Source organism: Medicago truncatula, chromosome 4, assembly GCF_003473485.1.
Source record: "Medicago truncatula cultivar Jemalong A17 chromosome 4, MtrunA17r5.0-ANR, whole genome shotgun sequence".
Lineage (NCBI taxonomy): Eukaryota > Viridiplantae > Streptophyta > Magnoliopsida > Fabales > Fabaceae > Medicago > Medicago truncatula.
The window spans coordinates 32297035-32315408 of record NC_053045.1 but is presented as its reverse complement, the minus strand read 5'-3'; the positions used below and the strand labels follow the sequence as shown (position 1 = coordinate 32315408).

General features: G+C 36.0%; 3 protein-coding genes across 4 annotated transcripts; 2 read left to right on the top strand and 1 right to left on the bottom strand.

The window, feature by feature from the left end:
* Positions 1-4882: 4882 nt before the first annotated feature.
* On the top strand, positions 4883-9593 carry LOC11414879 (protein TOC75, chloroplastic). The gene is made up of 7 exons (XM_003606671.4): positions 4883-6132; positions 6269-6490; positions 6586-6693; positions 6815-7006; positions 7107-7355; positions 8569-8823; positions 8940-9593. Exons 1-7 carry the CDS (start codon positions 4984-4986, stop codon positions 9177-9179), a joined length of 2415 nt encoding a protein of 804 aa, XP_003606719.1. The 5' UTR covers positions 4883-4983; the 3' UTR covers positions 9180-9593.
* A 1400-nt stretch (positions 9594-10993) lies between these two features.
* On the top strand, positions 10994-13116 carry LOC11412265 (pentatricopeptide repeat-containing protein At5g59600). Its single transcript, XM_003606670.4, has one exon. The coding sequence runs from the start codon at positions 11305-11307 to the stop codon at positions 12955-12957; it is 1653 nt and encodes a 550-aa protein (XP_003606718.1). The 5' UTR covers positions 10994-11304; the 3' UTR covers positions 12958-13116.
* A 1721-nt stretch (positions 13117-14837) lies between these two features.
* LOC11427644 (transcription factor PCL1) lies at positions 14838-18146 on the bottom strand. 2 transcript variants are annotated; one of them, XM_039833296.1, is made up of 2 exons: positions 16862-18146; positions 14838-15503 (listed from the first exon to the last, which is right to left on the bottom strand). In XM_039833296.1, exon 1 carries the CDS (start codon positions 17835-17837, stop codon positions 16899-16901), a length of 939 nt encoding a protein of 312 aa, XP_039689230.1. In that variant the 5' UTR covers positions 17838-18146; the 3' UTR covers positions 14838-15503; positions 16862-16898. The 2 variants fall into 2 exon arrangements, with proteins under 2 accessions (XP_039689230.1, XP_003606714.1); XM_003606666.4 differs by having other exon boundaries at positions 14838-15502; positions 16876-18146.
* Positions 18147-18374: the final 228 nt, after the last annotated feature.

Genomic DNA, 18374 nt, shown 5'->3' with positions numbered 1-18374 from the left:
CTCCCAAGTTTCAAAAAATTGCGATTTTGGCCTCCTATGAAGAAAAAAAATGAAAAATTTGGCCCCCTAAGGATTAGCCCCTTTGCAATTTTCATCTTTTCCCCTAATTTTGACCAAGTCAACGCACACGTGGCAGTGGATAGGATGCCACATGTGTATTTTTTGAATTTTAGAAATTTAAAAAGTCACGCGTGTAATTGTTGAATTAAAAAAAAAAAAAAAAGGAAAAAGAAAGAGGCACGTGCAGTTGAACCCTAATTTCAACAACCTTCATCTCTAAATAACCTCCACAACCCCAGAATCATTTGAATCCTCCCCATCTGAATCCAAATTAATCATCACCCTCTCCTTATGTGTCACCAATCTATATTTTTCCAACGCCAAACGCTTTACCTTTTCGTAATTCCTCGCCAAAAAATTACCCATAAAATCGAAATCAACGAAATCACTGAAATTCGATAATTTTCTGAAAAGGTTGAATTTCCTGGACATGCATTCTTCAAAGCGTTTACAGTTGCTTGTGGTCACACCCATTGATCGAAACGAAGAAGGGTTTCGATAATGAGCATGTCCAATTTGGGGGTTTAGGGTTTTTGATTTGAGAATGAAATGTGAATTTGATTTAGATTAGTTAGATAGGAAAAGAATATTTAAGAGTAGTGTTTATGTTTAGTATTTAAATTCACATAAATTGATGTGTGTGATTGTTTGTTCATGAAATAGAATCTTTCAACATGAGGGGGAAATGAATTATTTTTTTTTTTATAATTAAAATATCATGTTTTGATGACCTTGCTCCGACGACCATCGCACTGGCAAACATCACCACCGCGCTGAAAAATGCAAGATTTTGTTATGTGTTGATGGTGATGATATTGGTTAAGATGAGGGATGATGTTCTTAAAAAAGATGAAGGATGATGTTCATAGATGATGATGTTGACAAGAATGGAATTAAATGACCCTCATGTTCCCCTTCAATTTTTTTCTTTTTTAATTCAACAATTACACGTGTGACTTTTTTTATTTTAAAATTCAAAAAATACACATGTGGCATCCTACTCACTGCCACATGTACGTTGACTTGATCAAAATTGGTAAAAAGGATGAAAAATACGAAGGGGTTAATTTTTGGGGGCCAAACTTTTCATTTTTTTTCATAGGGGGCAAAACCGCAACTTTTTTAAACTTAGGGGGTAAAAAATGCACTTTAACCTTTATTTTATTTCTAATTTAGTAAACCTATCTTCTAGAAACATGAAAAAATAATCTGGGTCTAAGTTTTATAATTTTATTTTATGAGTTTTGTCGTGTTGATGTGTAATCCCACAATATAACATCTTCTGTGACACTCTCTAGTCTCTACTCCAAAAATGGTTAAATTTAATATCATATAAAATTAAGGTAAAATTTGTTTCCATTTAAAACACTCATAAACATACAACGTATCACATAATTAAACATCTGAAATCCATATAATCAATTGCATAATACATTGCTAAGTAGATTGATTGAGAAAAACCCTAATAGTTTTATCATATTATATTATATAGAGTTGACTCCAAAATAATTTAAATGGAAATCATACACAATGTTGAATGAATTATTAATAAGGTCTTGTTAACGAGTGTCCTTAGGACACTCTTTAAGCATCCTAAATTTAGTAAATATTCTTTTAAAAGTAAACTATTACAATTTTAAATGCATTTAATACACAACTTTTCGTACAAAACTTACCATTTAAAGTGCTTAAAGAGTGCCCCGAGGGCACTTCTTAACATTTCCCTAAAATAAATATTCATCTATTATGACAATGACATGTCAATCTCTCCATCTCTTCATCTTGAATCTCCTCTTCGAGTGTTATTGTCTCACCATCTACATGTGCAAATTCATCAACGTAGCCATTTTATGTTGCTTTCCCAATGGCTAGAATTGGTTGTTGTTCCAAAACGTCGTCGTAGGTGTGATTAGCACCACCATGTGACTTTGTTTTGTGGTACAAATTATGAAAGATCATGTCCTTTTGTCGATTCTTAGAGATCATGGGAGCACCGTTCATTCACCGGTTCCTCAAAGAGAGACTTCCTTCCCTAGGAAATCAAGAAATTCCTTAAACCTCAACAATTTTTCCTCCACATGTATCATCGTCTTTCATTCACCAGAACACGCAAGGCCATAACCACTAGGCACAATTCTTTCAACACTCAATTGTACCGTTTGGTGTCCCTAACCCAAATGGTATGCTCGCAAACATTTTCATCCTACTCTTGCAATAGAATGTGCGCCTTGCTCGAGTAAAGGAAAATATGGATAAATTCTTACTGCAATCACGAGCCAAATCGGGGTCGTTCAACACAATTAATAGACGACTAGTCTAATAAACATGGTGTCAAATGTTGCATCAAGGGAAGAGAAACATTGAGATGAGGAGGAAATAATGGAACTCCCCCTTCTTATAGTAGACATAAGAAATATCATGTGTGTCGGCACAACATAAGCATCATGACAAATCTCTAGGTAAAACCTCCCCCGTCATTAATGAGGACCATTCAAAAAGAAAATATATAATTATGGCATTCCATGGTCCCTCAAGAAGCCTCCTAAGTTGGAATCTTATGATGGAATCAGGGACTCAGATGAAGACGTGGACATTGTGCTTGATTATCATCAAGTCGCGAGAGATGTGAAATGCAAATTGTTTATTCTCACACTAAAGGAGGCTGCAATGATGCGGTTAAAAATATTGGAAGATGACTCCCTCAACTTATGGAGGACCCTATGTGAAGAATTCTCATCACACTTCACGACAAGGATATGCCAACAAAAACCATTGGCTTCCTGCAACACAATAGTCCAAGGAAAAATGAAACCCTCTACAAATAGATTAAAAGATTCACCAAAGAGGCGGTTAAAGTTCGTGGAGCAAACAACAAACTTAAACACTTTATTTTTTAGAAAGGCTTGAGGCCAAATTGCATGTACAAGGAAAAGTTAATCTTGGAAGAGCCCCAAGAGTGTGAATGAGTTGTTGGTCAAAGCTTAATCCTATATTACCTATGAAGAGAAACTGATCACCGAATAAATTGATGATAAAAAACCTTCCAACTAAGGAGGAAACAAAAATCTATGGGAAAAAAGAGAAAGGGGCAAGGGTAAGTTCGAGGGACGGTGCTATAAGTGTACCCCCTGAACATATTCAATGACATAATTCTCTAAGACTGCGTAAATGTTGGATTCATGGAAGTCGGAGTGAGGAATCCCTCATCTCTGAAGGACTCTATAAGGCTCAACAAGTCAAAAAAAATTGTAACCCACTTGAGTTGATCTAGTGATATTGGTGTGAGATAATGTAGTATGCTCATATCTAGATCCCTAGTTCGATTCTCCATGGTACCAATTTTTTTCTTCCGAAAATGGCATCTCTCTTCTTCTCTCATCAGTCATAACCCTATCTATTTCTTCTAGATCCTCTCAACCATATCCTTCTATGCTCGCTCTCCGTAAAATCCTACGACATTCGTCAATATTACAATGGCATATAATTCACCCGTACGAAGCACGAGTACACGATCTAGCTAATTTATAAAGTTAAATAAAATATGAAGACAAAAATACTTATACCAAGGGTTTTGTTAATACATGCCACAATGAACTTCTTAAAGGGTCCAAAAAAGAATTTAGAGAGAAATTTTGCATTGAATAAAATAATTTTACAATTTTAAAAAATTAAATACAAAATTTTAGTCCTATAAATACAACTCTAGCTAGCTACGAAAACGTTGATATGTTAGGTTTGTGTTTGAAATCGAGATTTTTCATTTTTTTCTTTCACATTTAATGTACGCGACACTAGATTATTTGACTGAAAAGAACACATAAATTTCAAGATAATATTCTTATATATAGTTTTTTTTTTTATTTCATGTTATAGATACAAAATTTTCATTCTTTGTTTATCAACGATTAATTGATATGTGATGTGAACACGCACAATGAGTTCTTCTTCTTTGACAAATGAATTTTTATTTCCATTAAAAAGATACAAAGATTGAACTTATAACCTTAATTAATTTGGTGTAAGGTCAATCCATCCTAGGTTATATTTAGTTTCTTTAACATGAAATTTTTGAATTTTTTTCTCAAGAGCATTTTTTTTTATCTCTAGACGAAATGATAAGCTCCACACAAAACTTTTACGCACAAATGAGATTAAGTTTGAATATGTTTTGAAGATGTCAAACATAATAATATCAACATTGTCAATTAAACTAAACCTTATATAAAAAGGACAAATAATCATTTTCGTCTATGAATGTATAACAAGTAGGCACAATAATCTCTTAATGTATTGAAATTTCAAATTAGTCTTTGATTATGCAGTCCATTATTCAAACTAGTCATGTCATTAAAATAATCATTCAATGTTGTTAATAACTATTTTCTTATCAAGACTGATATGATCGGAAGTAAGTACTTATAGAAATTGTTATGACTTGTAAGTAAAGATATTAAGAGACTGATATGACAACATTAACATAACATTTTAACGTTCGAAATTATTTGAATTAATGTAGCGTACAATAAAAATTATTTTAGAACGTGAATACATTGAAAGATTATTGATACTATTTGTTCCACATTAAACAAAAATGACTATTATACATAAAATAAAATAAAATCTCTTTTAAGTACATTATTATTGTTTTAATTTGATTAGGATATTAATGTAAAAAAATAAAATTGATTAGGACACTATCCATTTGAATTCAAGACAAAATCCCTATCCGAATCCGTAATTACTGCATGTGATTACTGTACTATTTTGGATTAAGTATATGGTAAAAAAAATAGAAGCAAAATAAAATAAAACAAAACAAAACCCAAAGCCAAACCCCAGTGTAGTGTGGTTTATCCTTCAATTTTCTTCTTCTTCTTCTTCACACTACTCTCTCTACAACCACCACCTCATCTCAACTCAACCATGTCTTCTTCTTCTTCATTCTTCGCCTCCAATCGCTTAACCACCATCTCAACCCCTCCTCCTCCTCACCGCCGTAACAGCCACCACATCTCTCGTCCTTCCTCCGTCAAATGCCACCTCTCCTCTTCCGACGATAATAACAACAACAACAATGATTCCTCCTCCCTTTTCAGAAAAACCCTCACTGCTACCGTCGCAATCTCCTCCGCCGCCTCTGCTCTCTTCCTCACTGACTCTCTCCCCGATTTCAATTTCTCCGGAGGTGGCGGCGGAGGTGGAGGATCTTCCTCCGGTGGTGGAGGTGGTGGATGGTTTAACAACGGCGGTGACGGAGGTGATTTCTGGTCAAGAATTCTCTCACCATCAACCGCTTTCGCCGACGAACCAAAATCACAAGATTGGGATTCACACGAGCTACCAGCAAACATAACCGTTCTACCAAACAAACTAAGCGGATTCAAGAAATACAAAATCTCAGATATAATTTTCCTCGATCGAAACACCAAGACGAAAATCGGAACAGAAGATTCATTTTTAGACATGGTATCTCTTAAACCAGGTGGTGTATACACACGCGCTCAGCTTCAGAAGGAGATAGAAAGTTTAGCTACATGTGGAATGTTTGAGAAGGTTGATATGGAAGGGAAAACCAATGCTGATGGAACATTAGCGTTGACAATTTCGTTCGCCGAGAGTATGTGGGAAAAAGCTGATAGATTTAGATGTATCAATGTAGGGTTGATGGGTCAGTCGAAACCGATTGAAATGGATCCTGATATGAGTGAAAAGGAGAAAATTGAGTTTTTTAGGAGACAAGAGAGGGAGTATAAGAGGAGGATTGATACTTCTAGGCCTTGTCTTTTGGCTCCTGAGGTTTATAAAGAGATTAGGGGGATGTTGAGTAAGCAAGGGAGGGTTAGTGCTAGGTTGTTGCAGAAGATTAGGGATAGGGTTCAGAAATGGTATCATGATGAAGGGTATGCTTGTGCTCAGGTTGTTAATTTTGGGAATCTTAATACGCGCGAGGTTGTTTGTGAGGTTGTTGAAGGGGATATTACTCAGTTGAATATTCAGTTTTTGGATAAGCTTGGTAATGTTGTTGAAGGGAATACTGAAAATCCTGTTGTTCAAAGAGAACTTCCAAAACAGGTGTGTAATTTTATGTCTCTAAAGATGTGATTGTTGATAATGTTTGTTTTTGGAGTTAATGTGATTCATGCTGTGTGTGGTTATGGTTATTGTTTTTTGATTTGGTGAATGTTTGTTTGTGTTGGATTGATAACAGCTGCTTCCGGGTCATACTTTTAACATTGAAGCTGGGAAACAAGCTTTGAGGAACATAAATTCCCTTGCTTTGTTTTCCAATATTGAGGTGAATCCGCGGCCTGATGAGAAGAATGAGGGAAGTATAATTGTTGAAATTAAGCTTAAAGAGTTGGAGCAGAAATCGGCTGAAGTTAGTACTGAGTGGAGTATTGTTCCTGGGCGAGGAGGGCGTCCAACTTTGGTATTTACGGCGAATTGAATGTCTGTTTTGTTGGTTAAATGTTGATATTTGTTTGCCCGATTTATGTGTTTGTTTTCTGTTTGATGTTTCTGCAGGCTTCACTTCAGCCAGGAGGGACTATTACTTTTGAACATAGGAATCTGCAAGGATTGAATAGATCTCTTACCGGTTCAGTGACAACTAGCAACTTCTTGAATCCTCAGGTACTCTTATACTAGTCCATTGAGTCTTTTTCCCATTTTATTATACTTGTTCTTTAGTTTCTCATCTATGCAGGCATAGGAATTGATGATTTGGTTAACTGTGCTTTATGTACTGCTGTAGGATGATCTTGCATTTAAAATGGAGTATGCGCATCCGTATTTGGATGGTGTAAATGATCTACGCAACCGAACTCTCCGTGTAAGCTGCTTCAACAGCCGAAAGCTGAGTCCAGTATTCACTGGTGGGCCAGGGGTGGATGAAGTGCCCTCCATATGGGTTGACCGTGCTGGTGTAAAAACCAATATCACTGAGGTAATTTTACTGGTTATTTTACGCTAGTTTCTTCTTGACTTGGCTATTTGGGCTGTTTGTAGCTTTCTTTGTAACTTGCAATTTTTTTTTTTCCGAGCAGAATTTTTCTCGTCAGAGTAAATTCACTTATGGATTAGTAATGGAAGAGATAATAACACGTGATGAAACCAATCATATCTGTTCCAATGGTCAAAGAGTATTGCCTAATGGAGGAATTAGTGCAGATGGACCTCCAACAACCCTCAGTGGTACTGGTATTGATAAGATGGCATTTTTACAGGCTAATATTACAAGGGATAACACAAGGTTTGTGAACGGAGCTATAGTTGGAAGCAGGAACATGTTCCAGGTGACTATCATCCTATAATTATTGCTGTTGATATTGTCCAAAAATGTTAATTTTATTTCTAATAAGAGAACCATAGTTAGTAGATGCTTGCACCACTTCCATTTTTGGTTAGAATTTAAATCTAGACTTCAGTGGGGGAAGAAAACAAAAGGATGCATCAAGCAGGGGTTTCAGCCTAATTTTTTATGGAGATATCCATAACCTCCCAAATATTTTCAAAATCCTTTTGATAATATCTATTTGATATTGTTAAAATAAATCAGAGTTGCAGATTTTTTTTCACATGGCCCTGTTATTCCACCGCATCAGTCGACGTTTCAAATCTCTTGTCATAAGTGTAAGGGGGGGGGTGCTGTTTTCCTACATTGACTAAGGGCTTGTTTGGATTGGCTTATTAGAGTTTATCTACTGGCATAAGTTTTGTGAGACTATTTGAGAGAACTTTTAAAAATAGCTTATGACATTTTTCATAAGATTTTTTCAACTTATTTTCATAAGCTCTCCAAGATAGCTTGTGAAAACATTTTATAGCCTATAAAAACAAAACAATTTACTTTTTTTTACCATTTGTCATAAAAATAGCTTATGTAAGCTCATACATAAGCGCTAATCATGATAAGTGCTGGTGATATAAGCTGCAAGTAAGCTGTTTCTGCAAACAGGCCCTAAATATACGGCACTAGGTAGGTAGTGCATCTTATAGACTTGGTCAGTCCCGAGCTGATAAGCTGGTTCTGCGGGGGCGAGTTAAGCCTTAAGTCCATATTCTAGACTTGGTCAGTCCCGAGCTGATAAGCTGGTTCTGCGGGGGCGAGTTAAGCCTTAAGTCCATATTCTAAGACTTCTAATTCAATATTTTTTTTAACCTAAATTTAGTCCTGTTTGATGAATGCCTCATTCATCTAATTTTTTGTGGGCCTAAGATACAACGGACCAGAATTTCACATGATTGTGATTTTTTATAGTGGGTGTTTGCAGCCACAGTAGAGGAGGATGAGTTTTGCTCCCTTCTAGTTGCCTTCCCTTCAAATTGTTGAACTAAACAAATTCATTAAAAGTACCTCCCCTCACATTCATGTCACTCTAATCATACACTATATTACTGTAACTTTAAGGACACGGGAGATTGAAATTTTATAAATTAGCGATCTCGATTTTTTCTATGCTATGCTATGTTCTGTGCTGACGCCGCTATCTCTCTGTCAAACTGCAGGTAGATCAAGGCCTTGGTGTTGGCAGCAATTTCCCATTCTTTAACCGCCACCAATTAACTTTGACTCAGTTTCTCCAGTTGAAGTCTGTGGAGGAAGGTGCTGGTAAACCACCACCACCAGTGCTTGTCCTCCATGGTCACTATGGTGGTTGTGTAGGTGATCTTCCAAGTTATGATGCTTTTACTCTTGGGGGTCCCTATTCTGTAAGGGGTTACAACATGGGTGAGATTGGAGCAGCCAGAAACATCCTCGAGGTAATAATGATTGTGTACATTTTATGATTGTCAATGGAGATAGAATAGCAGTTTTAATCCTCCCATTCTATACATTATCTAGCAAACAACTATCTAATTTCTTGTTCTTCCTGCAGCTGGCAGCTGAGGTACGTATACCTATTAAAGGTACACATGTGTATGCCTTTGCAGAACATGGCACCGATCTAGGAAGTTCGAAAGATGTCAAAGGAAATCCAACAGAAGTCTATAGGAGAATGGGTCAGGGGTCCTCTTATGGTGCTGGTATGAAGCTTGGGTTAGTGAGAGCGGAATACGCGGTTGATCATAACTCAGGAACAGGTGCAATATTTTTCCGTTTTGGTGAAAGATTTTGAGGTGCACATGAGTCGTAGTGTATGTTTGGTTCTTTTCTACTGCGGAAGAAATATTTCAGCCATAGGTGTTTGAATCTTGTAGAAATTGGTTTTAGTGAACTCCCTGCTGCTACTGGGGTTGGTTTTCTATAGGTTACTCTCAAAATTGGTGTAGGGTTCAATGAAAATATTAAGATTTTAGATTATCCTGCTGTCTACTATTGATAACTTCTGCGGCTTATATCTAATGTCCAATTCATGAGAACGGATAGAAACGTGATTTCTTATGTATTTCGATTTTGTTTTTTCCTTTGTGATGAGGATTGTAGGATTGCTTGCAAGTATTGATTCCGTTAGTTGATGAAAAATTCTGTCAAATGTATTTTGACTCATTCTATTTTTCTGGTTACGTTTGTCATTTAGAATTCCACTCAATTATTTTTTTTGCTCTTGATTTGGTCAACAATTATTTTAGTTAGAGATTGAATTTGACTCTTCTTGATTGATTCCGCTTAAATTTAACTTCATTAACTATTTAAGTTCAACTACTTGTTAATTTCACTGGAATTTTAAACTCCCTTGCAGCCTAAATTCCTTTCTTCTCTGAAAAATAAATAAAACAAAACCTTCATTTAGCATTGTAATATAAATTCTTATGGTGAAAACTGCAAGCTTTCCTTGTTTGCAATTGAGTTCTTTTGATTGAAAGCAATCTTCTGTAAACCTTAATCTCCTAATTCTTCCTTGGTTCATCCAATTTGAGTATCGCGGGAATTCCAAGTAGTAGACTAGAAGCACTGGAAGGAGGTTAAGAATGTGAAGAAGAAATAATATTAATAGAAGGGTATTTTGGTAGTTGGTAGCTGTGCAACTAGCAGAATGAGTGTTATTTTGTGCTACATTGGCTAAAGGCAATAGAAACAACAGAAAGCAATGCAAAGACAATTAAACATGAGAGTGCAACTCCTTTAAGAAAAACTCTTCAATCATTAGATAGATTCACTTCCCAATCCAACCTCAGCAAGTCTAGAATGAAGGCTATAACATAAAATGAAAGTTGTTATGTGCCTTATAAATAAGATCAACAATAGTCTATAAATCTATAGCCATAGTCTCAGCATAAGTATTGCTAGAGATTCCCAAGTAACCACTGAAGCCAATTACCTAGCTGCCATCACATCTATAGAATTGATACTAATAGTATAGAATTAATCTTGGCATGTTTATAATTTGTAGTTTTTGTACTAAACTTATTTCCTCAATATTCTTAACTGAAACATTCATACGACCATTCTCAAATCCATAAGTTTATAAAAGTTTGATATCATCAAGATCCAAGGTGATTCCCCTAAGGAATTAAAGAAGTTAAAGAATTCACCATCCAAGACTCGAAAATACTAACATAACAATCAACATACTATCATTTGTCATTAAAAAAAAACATAAAGCATTTTACATTTATTATTTAGTAAAAATCTATTCTTTTTTTTTTTTGCTTTCGCACCGGTTTCCGATCCATCAAAGGTGGGTGACTAATCTGGCTCGTGCGTAGAGGCATGCGCACTGGCCAAACGTTGTTTCCCTTGGGAATCGAACCCAGTATTCCCCGAGTACGTCCTTGGAAGGAGCTCCTTGCCACTGGAGCCCAATCAACTTGGTTAGTAGAAATTTATTCTAAATCAATTTTTATTTAACAATGATACGCGTGCATCTCATATTTTCCAACACTCATTGAATATCTCATTTTATCCTATTACATGTTGGGTTATTATGGAAGTCCAGGAGATCATTCATATTGAATTCAGAGCAACCATACAAGCGAGATCGTCACCACATTTTTACTCAAAATCACGTCTTTATTCGAAATCACAAGACATTGAGTTTATGGATCTTCTTACTTAAGAATGATCGTCTTTGTAAAACTTATTCAATACCTCATTTTATCTCTACCCTTCTATTCTAAACACATAATCAATTTATAACATCTATCACATCAATGTCATTTTCTCTTTATCTAAAAGGTGTATACATCTTAATCAGATGCTCACGAAACATTTTCCATTACTCAAACACATGCTAGCTAATGCCTTTTATTTTGAACAGATAATTTGGCGCTCGTAATTCTCTCAGTAGCTTAGTGCTTACTATGCATGCTTTTGTAAGAACTACTCAATCCCTGAAAATTCCCACAAAAAATGCCATCTTCAACCACCATTTTCTCCGATCAGAACCCGAATCATACGCTAAACTCATTGAAACATACACTCACTCACGATCATTACAACAAGGAAAGAAGCTTCACGCGCTTCTAACAACCAACGGCTACGTCCGTTTCAACCTCATAGCATCCAACCTCATTACCTTATACACAACATGTGGCCAACTCTCCATTGCTCGTAAACTGTTCGACAAAATTCCCCAAACAAATATTCACCGTTGGATCGCCCTCATTGCCACATGTGCTCGATGTGGCTTCCATGATCACGCTCTCGAGGTTTTCTCTGAGATGCAAACTCTCAACGACCAAAAGTCCAATAGCGTATTCGTCATTCCTAGTGTTCTTAAAGCTTGTGGCCATGTTGGTGATAGAATTTATGGAGAGCAAGTGCATTGTTTGGTTTTGAAGTGTTCGTTTGAGATCGATGCTTTTGTTTCGAGCGCGTTGATTGTTATGTATTCTAAGTGTGGTGAAGTTAGGGATGCACGTAAGGTGTTTGATGGAATGGTTGTGAAGGATTTGGTAGCAATGAATGCTGTTGTTTCTGGATATGCTCAACAAGGGCTTCCGAATGAGGCATTGAGTTTGGTTGAAAATATGAAGTTGATGGGTGTGAACCCAAATGTGGTGACTTGGAATGCTTTGATATCTGGGTTTGCGCAGAAATGTGACCGGGAAATGGTGTCTGAGATTTTTAGGCTGATGAATGAAGATCGGGTTGAGCCTGATGTGGTGTCATGGACTTCTGTTTTATCTGGTTTTGTGCAGAATTTTCGTAATGAGGAAGCTTTTGATGCGTTTAAGAAAATGCTGCTTCTTGGTTTTTGTCCAACTTCAGCTACGATCAGCGCGCTTCTGCCAGCTTGTGCTACTGAGGCAAGAGTGAGATTTGGGAAGGAGATTCATGGTTATGCTTTGGTGATTGGTGTGGAGGATGATTTGTATGTGAGGAGTGCTTTGGTTGACATGTATGCAAAATGTGGTTTCATTTCGGAAGCCAGGACACTGTTTTATAAGATGCCGGAGAAGAACACGGTGACAATGAACTCTATGATTTTCGGTTATGCGAATCACGGGTGCTGCGAAGAAGCTATTGAGCTCTTCAATCAGATGGAGATGGAAGGGGTGCCCAAGCTAGATCATTTAACTTTCACGGCAGCTCTCACGGCATGTAGTCATGTTGGAGATATTGAACTTGGGCAGAGGCTGTTCAAGATTATGCAAGAGAAATATTGTATTGAGCCACGATTGGAGCATTATGCATGCATGGTGGATCTATTTGGTCGAGCAGGGAAACTAGAGGAAGCGTATGGCATAATCAAGTCAATGCCGGTTAAACCTGATTTGTTTGTGTGGGGTGCATTATTGGCTGCTTGTAGAAATCATGGGCATGTGGAACTTGCAGAAGTGGCTGCTAAGCATTTGTCAGAATTAGAACCCGAGAGTGCTGGGAATCGTCTTCTGTTGTCCAGCTTGTATGCCGATGCTGGAACATGGGGAAAGGTTGAGCGGATCAAGAGAAGGATAAAGAAAGGGAAACTTAGAAAACTTCAAGGATTGAGTTGGATTGATAATGTATAGGTGAATGATTGTTTATGCTGGAGGTTCCTTTGCAATTTGTTACATTTCTGTATATAGGGCTACGGATTATGCTTCCTCAAAGAATTGGATGGCAAAGCCTATATTGACAATTTTTGATGTATTGTTTCCTGAATCAGACAAATAGATAACAATTCAACACTCGTTTGCAATGCACAATTTGGACCTAAAGAATATCTAATCACATGTGTCTGTATTATAAGAATCAAATAATGAGTATTCACCTCCGTTTCCATTTCCATCTCCATAAACATAGCTAACTCAGATAACAAGAACAAAGAAGTGTCACCTCCACATCATCAAACATTATTACAACTCAATGAAGATGAAATTGAGTATTATAGCTAAGGAAAATACCCAACAGAGATTAAAAAACATCGGCTCACAACGAAACAGCTATACATTTATGTAATATAAGAAAGAACCATGCAATATAAGAAAGAACCATTGATTTACAATAAAGTTTATGTATAACCTACGGAGCAGAAGGTCCAACCATGTGTCAAATGCAAACAAATATTTTTTTTTTTTGACAAAATGCAAACAAATGTTATAATTTAGATATTGTTCTTGAGCGGAATATAAATGGACTTTGTCGACGATGTGTCGTGATCAAAGTCAAATGTTTATATGATGAATGAGCAACTTTGTTTTCCCCTCTCCTTCTCCTGTTACGCTATCAAGTGTTTCCCTACAATAGAACTCATTCCTTAGATAAACACCTGACTTTGATCATGGTACATTGTGAACAATCTCTTTACTACACGTTCAACATCTGTCTAGTGGCTAGAAGTAGAAAATTTGGGGTTCGAATCTCAACCCCTACATACTATTGTTCATAAAGTATTAGACAAGAGCAACCATAAGTAAGAGAAACTCCACATTTTTACTCAAAACCCTAAGACAATGATTTATTGATCCTCTTTTACTTTATAATAAAGTGTTCAACCTCCATTTATTTTATTATGTGTGACTTCTAACTCACACTTATTATACAAAGAAAAATAATAAAATCCAACGAACCAACCTTTCCTTTACCGACCCATTCTTTCAGCAGTTTACATATGACTGACCAACTAGTAGTGACTAGTGACGAAGTCATAATCTCTTCTCGATTCACAAAAAAATGTCTGACTCACCTTACGCCTAACTTGTTTTTCTATCCCTAATCTGTTCTTTTTTTTTTTTTTTATGACGCCCGTAATCTGTATTTGTCAATTTGTGAAGTTCAGAAACTACTTTAATTGATGTTCCCAATTTCGAAGATGTATTTACTTATTTAATCATATTTAAAGAATTTGCCGGAGTACAGAAAACTTTACTCTATTTTAATCAAAGAAACCCAATCCACTAAAGGCATTTGCGCCTTGGTGATGATTCCATGACCTCCACGATTCTTTTATATATTTAAAAGGAGGAGAGTGATCTCATAGGTTCCTTTTCTTAGTTCATTCAATTTTGTTTTATTGTATGCTTGACTCTTAACAAGAAAAATTGATTGAGTGAATTAAGAGTTAAATATAAAGTAATTTATGTTCAGATTCATTCATATAAAAATGAGTTAAAACAATAAAATCTAGTGCAATATTCAATTCTATAGCTAATCAACCAAACATGTAAGATTAAATTGTAACCTTTAAAATCAATTTTGGTTCCTCCAACGATAGAACCAAACACACATGACCTCCAACATCCAACCAAACTCTTGAATCTTATAGCTGCCATTTTTTTATTACTGTCGTTTACGAAATTCAATTAGCAAATCAGCATAAAATATTTACAAACTTAAACAAGCCTTATCCACAAGAAAGGCTTCATAAAAGTACAAATAAAAATATGCTACCCACCAAGAAAAAAACAAATTAGCAAAGATTCAAACTGCATAGATCTTGTTCAAGCTCCCAGTTCTTTTGATCATGGAAAATAAAACCCAGAATAATGAATGGTTACAAGTAAAAGTGTAAAACAAGAACTCTCAAGGTTGGGGTGCGTTTGTACCTCTATTTACAAAACATAACTCCCCTATGCACCCAGTATAAGAAAATGGAACTTCTCTGTCAAATAAAATAATACTAATCAGGAACATTAAGATGCACTAATCAGGAACATTAATACCACACAGCATGTTACAAATGGCAGGTGACTGTTTTTCAGTCTCTCTTTTATTCGATGTAGCAATGGTTCTGAAAAAGAAGGTTAACACTTTCAGGAGTACACGCACTACACAGTATAATAGCACTTTCCGATTTATGAAACAGAGAACTAACTAGTTTAAAATTTACTTTAGAATCAGTTATCTGGTAAGGTAGACCAGAAGAGACATGCCTTAACTCACAATCACCACCTACATTTACGTGACAAAAATTAGATATGTGTCCCAAGAAGTTTGTAAATTTGTAGACACGTACATGCTTCTGATTCAAACTGTAATTTAGCTCCATGGAATTTTCATATACTTCCTCAAGAATTTGTTTGTGCAACGTAGAGGATGATGATGCAGCTACTACCAACAATCAAACATTTGAATCTACAAAAAGGACATCACATAGAAAATGCATATAAGTTCTACTTCCTCATTAAATATACAATCAATAAATTGCAAGAACTGAGAATGTTGATCAATCTGGGCAATGGTAATATAAATCCAAATGAAGAAATACATTCTTAGCACCAACAAACAAAACGAAAGTATCGCAGTTCACAAGAAAATTCAATGAAATATGTATTTTCCAAATCAGACAGCACAGACCATCCTAAAAAATCACTATAAACAAAGACCAGATCTGATATTGTATCACATGTATAAATACAACTTTACCATATGCTGATGACAGCACAATGAAATGGGTAAGGACAGCATTAAAGTGACCCACCACATTAAATTTTGATCTCATAAATAATCATCTAGTACCTCAATGTAATGCACTAAAAAACAGAACAAAGAATCAAGTTCATTGTTATTCCCACTACCCACATAGTAATTAATAAACTATACTAAAAAAACACATTCGCTTAACTCTGTTTCAACTAAATGCACAACAGTCTAGTCTACTACCATAATCAACAATCAAGTAATAGGTGGGTATGAGCGTGAGTTCTGTTTGGATTGATTTATTTGAGCTTATCCACTGACACAGGTACTTGTATGACAGTCTGGGATAGCTTATAAAAACATCTAATGACATGCCCAAAAGCTGTTTTCAGTTTGTAACTACGAACTATACAAAATAGCTTATGAACACAACTTATAGCCTACATGAAAATAATTTAACTTGATTTTATCCTTTGTTATAGAAATAGCTTATACATAAGCAGTTAATTAATTTGTTTATCCAAAGGGGGTGTGAGCTAAATTTTCATCTCATAAGTCATGAATAATCATCAGGTACCTCAATGTAATGCACTGAAAAACAGAACAAATAAACAAGGTCATTGATATTCCTACTCCCCACATAACTAATGACCTATACTAAAACCAGAAAGAACATTCGCTTAACTCTGTTTTTAAGTTTCCTACTAAATGAAAAACACAGTCTAGTCCACTAACATAATCAACACTGAAGTCATGCATGTTCCAATAAACAACTTAATTAAACGCTTATCATATAAGTGCTTATAAATAAGCTTTTTCTATAACAAAAGATAATATAAATTCAAACTATTTTCATGTAAGCTATAAGTTGTTTTCATAAGCTGTTCCTAGACATGTGATAAACTGTTTTCATAAGTTCACCCAAATAATCTCACAAGTACTTATATCTGTTGATAAGCTCAAATAAGTAAATCCAAATAACAGTGAATTAATACACTTGAAGAAGCCATAAACTCAATCAATTAACTATGTGCAAAGAAATGTTATGAAGCACAGTGAAAAAGTGATAGTAGCATTTGATTGCTGACCTGAAGAGAATAGAGAATCCCTTTTATTTATTACTATCATTAGAAGACATATGAGGATGAGAATGAGAATGAGGATTCGGAGGCCAATCCCTATGATGCATCATATTAAACGGATGCGAACGATAAGAGCTAGAACCACCAGAAGGAGGAGGCAAACTCATCCCCATATGCCCATGTGGATGATGTCCCATACCAATCATAGGCGGCATTGACATCATACTCGAAGGTGGTGGTGGATAAGGCATAGGAATAGTTACAGAATGATGCGAATGTGAATGAGAATGAGAATGAGAATTCGAATGATTAGCAGAAGCAGTTTCATGCAAACTCTGTGGCACAGGTGTAGAAGCAAAAAGATGATCAGAAGAAGAAGGAGCATCATTTGAAAGACCTTGCATTCTCTTCAAATAAAGACGATATTTCTGTAAATGACTAGCAACATTTTCTCTTGTTAACCCTTCAACATTCATCAACTGCATAATCGTTTTCGGAACCGCGTTCTTTATCCCAAGATGAGCAACAACATCAACAAATCTTTTATGTAACTGTGGGGTCCACACTAACCTCGGCCTTTTTATCGTTTCCGTTGTTCTAACAGCCGAATCTGCTTCAGCTTCCACTTCCTCTATAACAGAATCTATTTTTCGATGTTTTCGTGAATCCGAACCCGACCCGTCTCGATCGGGTTCTTCGTCTTCTTCTATATCTTCTATTTCGCAGGACATAGTTTGATTGATTTGATTGGTGATTGTTCCGGAGTTGCTTCGGAGGAGAGAAAGTGTGTTTCGAGAGGCACGGTTAACGTCGAAGAGAGTACGGTGAGGCTCCGGGGAGATGCTGAAAGCGGAAGCGAGCTCCGGTGGGATCAACGCCATGGAAAGAGGAGTGAGATCGTGGAGGTTAGGGAGACCCTTTTCCCACTCCGTTACACGTTCTTCGTCTGTTCGAACCTCTTCACCCATTCAGTTATTGTTTCAACTGTAGCAAAGTTTTCGGGTCTTGTTGGATTTTTGGATCCAGAAAGTCAAAAGGGATTTGGATTTGGATGAGTGAATTATGAATGAAGGATGTAATTGAATGGTTGAAGATGAAGATGGAAAACTGAAAAGAGAAGAAGAATAATAATAAATTAAGAGAAAGGGAATTTAGATATTTTTTGTGAGATTCGGCAAGTGTGTGTCTGAGAACAGAAGAAGAAGGAAAAGTGAGAAAGAAGGAAAAGATAATAATGAAGGAAGGAACACACAGCTGAGTTTTTTTTGGATTTGAGTCTAAATAATGATAGTTTATAATTTTAATTAAAATAATGTAATAAATGTGAAAAAAGGGAGAGAAAAGTGCAATATGTTATTCGAGGTGGGGCAAGTGGCGGTGCCAACGTGTACCATTTAGCCAGATATTTTAGATCCTGCCTCTAGTAAATATCTTTCTCCCTCTCCTCTTTAATTTCAATATTTGATTATTGAGTCAGGATCCATTGACACCAGGTGTCAACAGAT

Bases quoted from the DNA above. Each gene is read 5' to 3' on its own strand.
- LOC11414879 (XM_003606671.4), top strand. From the start codon at position 4,984: ATGTCTTCTTCTTCTTCATTCTTCGCCTCCAATCGCTTAACCACCATC. The intron at 6,491-6,585 runs GTATTTACGGCG...ATGTTTCTGCAG, and splicing joins GAGGAGGGCGTCCAACTTTG to GCTTCACTTCAGCCAGGAGG. The intron at 6,694-6,814 runs GTACTCTTATAC...GTACTGCTGTAG, and splicing joins GCAACTTCTTGAATCCTCAG to GATGATCTTGCATTTAAAAT.
- LOC11412265 (XM_003606670.4), top strand. From the start codon at position 11,305: ATGCATGCTTTTGTAAGAACTACTCAATCCCTGAAAATTCCCACAAAA.
- LOC11427644 (XM_039833296.1), bottom strand. From the start codon at position 17,837: ATGGGTGAAGAGGTTCGAACAGACGAAGAACGTGTAACGGAGTGGGAA.